A 666-nucleotide genomic window follows, 5' to 3' on the forward strand; every position below is an offset into this window, starting at 1 on the left:
TTATTTTGTTTGTTTGTTTGTTTTTAGCTGTGACGTGCATAAATTCGTGTACACGTGATACAGGCACGTGTAGGTGAAGATGGATTCAGTGTTTTATGTGTTCTTAGATGTCATTTGGTTAGATAAAGTGTCTGATATCGTTAACTAAAGTGATTTTAGGGATGTAAGTGATTTTTAAGCCCAATCGCTAGATTTGTTTTTGTTTGTGGTATTAACCTGAAGCTCATAGTAAATACATAATTTCTGTATAAGTATATGTAAAAAGAATCCAGTACGTTGTACATTACTGAATAATTTACAAAAAAAAAATATTAGTTACTTTACCTGCTACACATTAAAACTAAAAACTAGACCCGTTACCCACTTAAAAAAAAAAAGTTACGGTAAGAAAAACTACCCTTTCTGTAATCACAGCTCCTCCTCTCATCACTCCACCTATCCTCCAACTAAAGTCCTAGCAATTGCAGGTGGAGGTGGAGGTGGAACGCAAAGGGGGGCTCCAGGTGGCTGCCGTGAGGGTGTGGCATGTGGATCTCCTCTCCGCTCTGGCGTCTCTTCAGAGCCTCGCTAATACTGCAGGTTAGTTACGCTTCGAAAGGGAGTCGTTCGGAATGCGTCTGTATTCGTTGATTGATAGAATGAATAGTGTTATTGTTGTTTTTTGGT

General features: G+C 38.6%; 1 protein-coding gene across 1 annotated transcript in view; it reads left to right on the plus strand.

Moving 5' to 3' along the window:
* The window catches only part of LOC119589519, a gene marked incomplete in the record, with an annotated part of 32970 nt that overhangs the window by 14313 nt on the left and 17991 nt on the right, over window positions 1-666 (plus strand). The window contains 1 exon segment of the mRNA XM_037938120.1: window positions 468-579. Within this exon segment, the coding sequence (XP_037794048.1) occupies window positions 468-579 (112 nt within the window).

Source organism: Penaeus monodon, chromosome 25 (assembly GCF_015228065.2).
Source record: "Penaeus monodon isolate SGIC_2016 chromosome 25, NSTDA_Pmon_1, whole genome shotgun sequence".
Lineage (NCBI taxonomy): Eukaryota > Metazoa > Arthropoda > Malacostraca > Decapoda > Penaeidae > Penaeus > Penaeus monodon.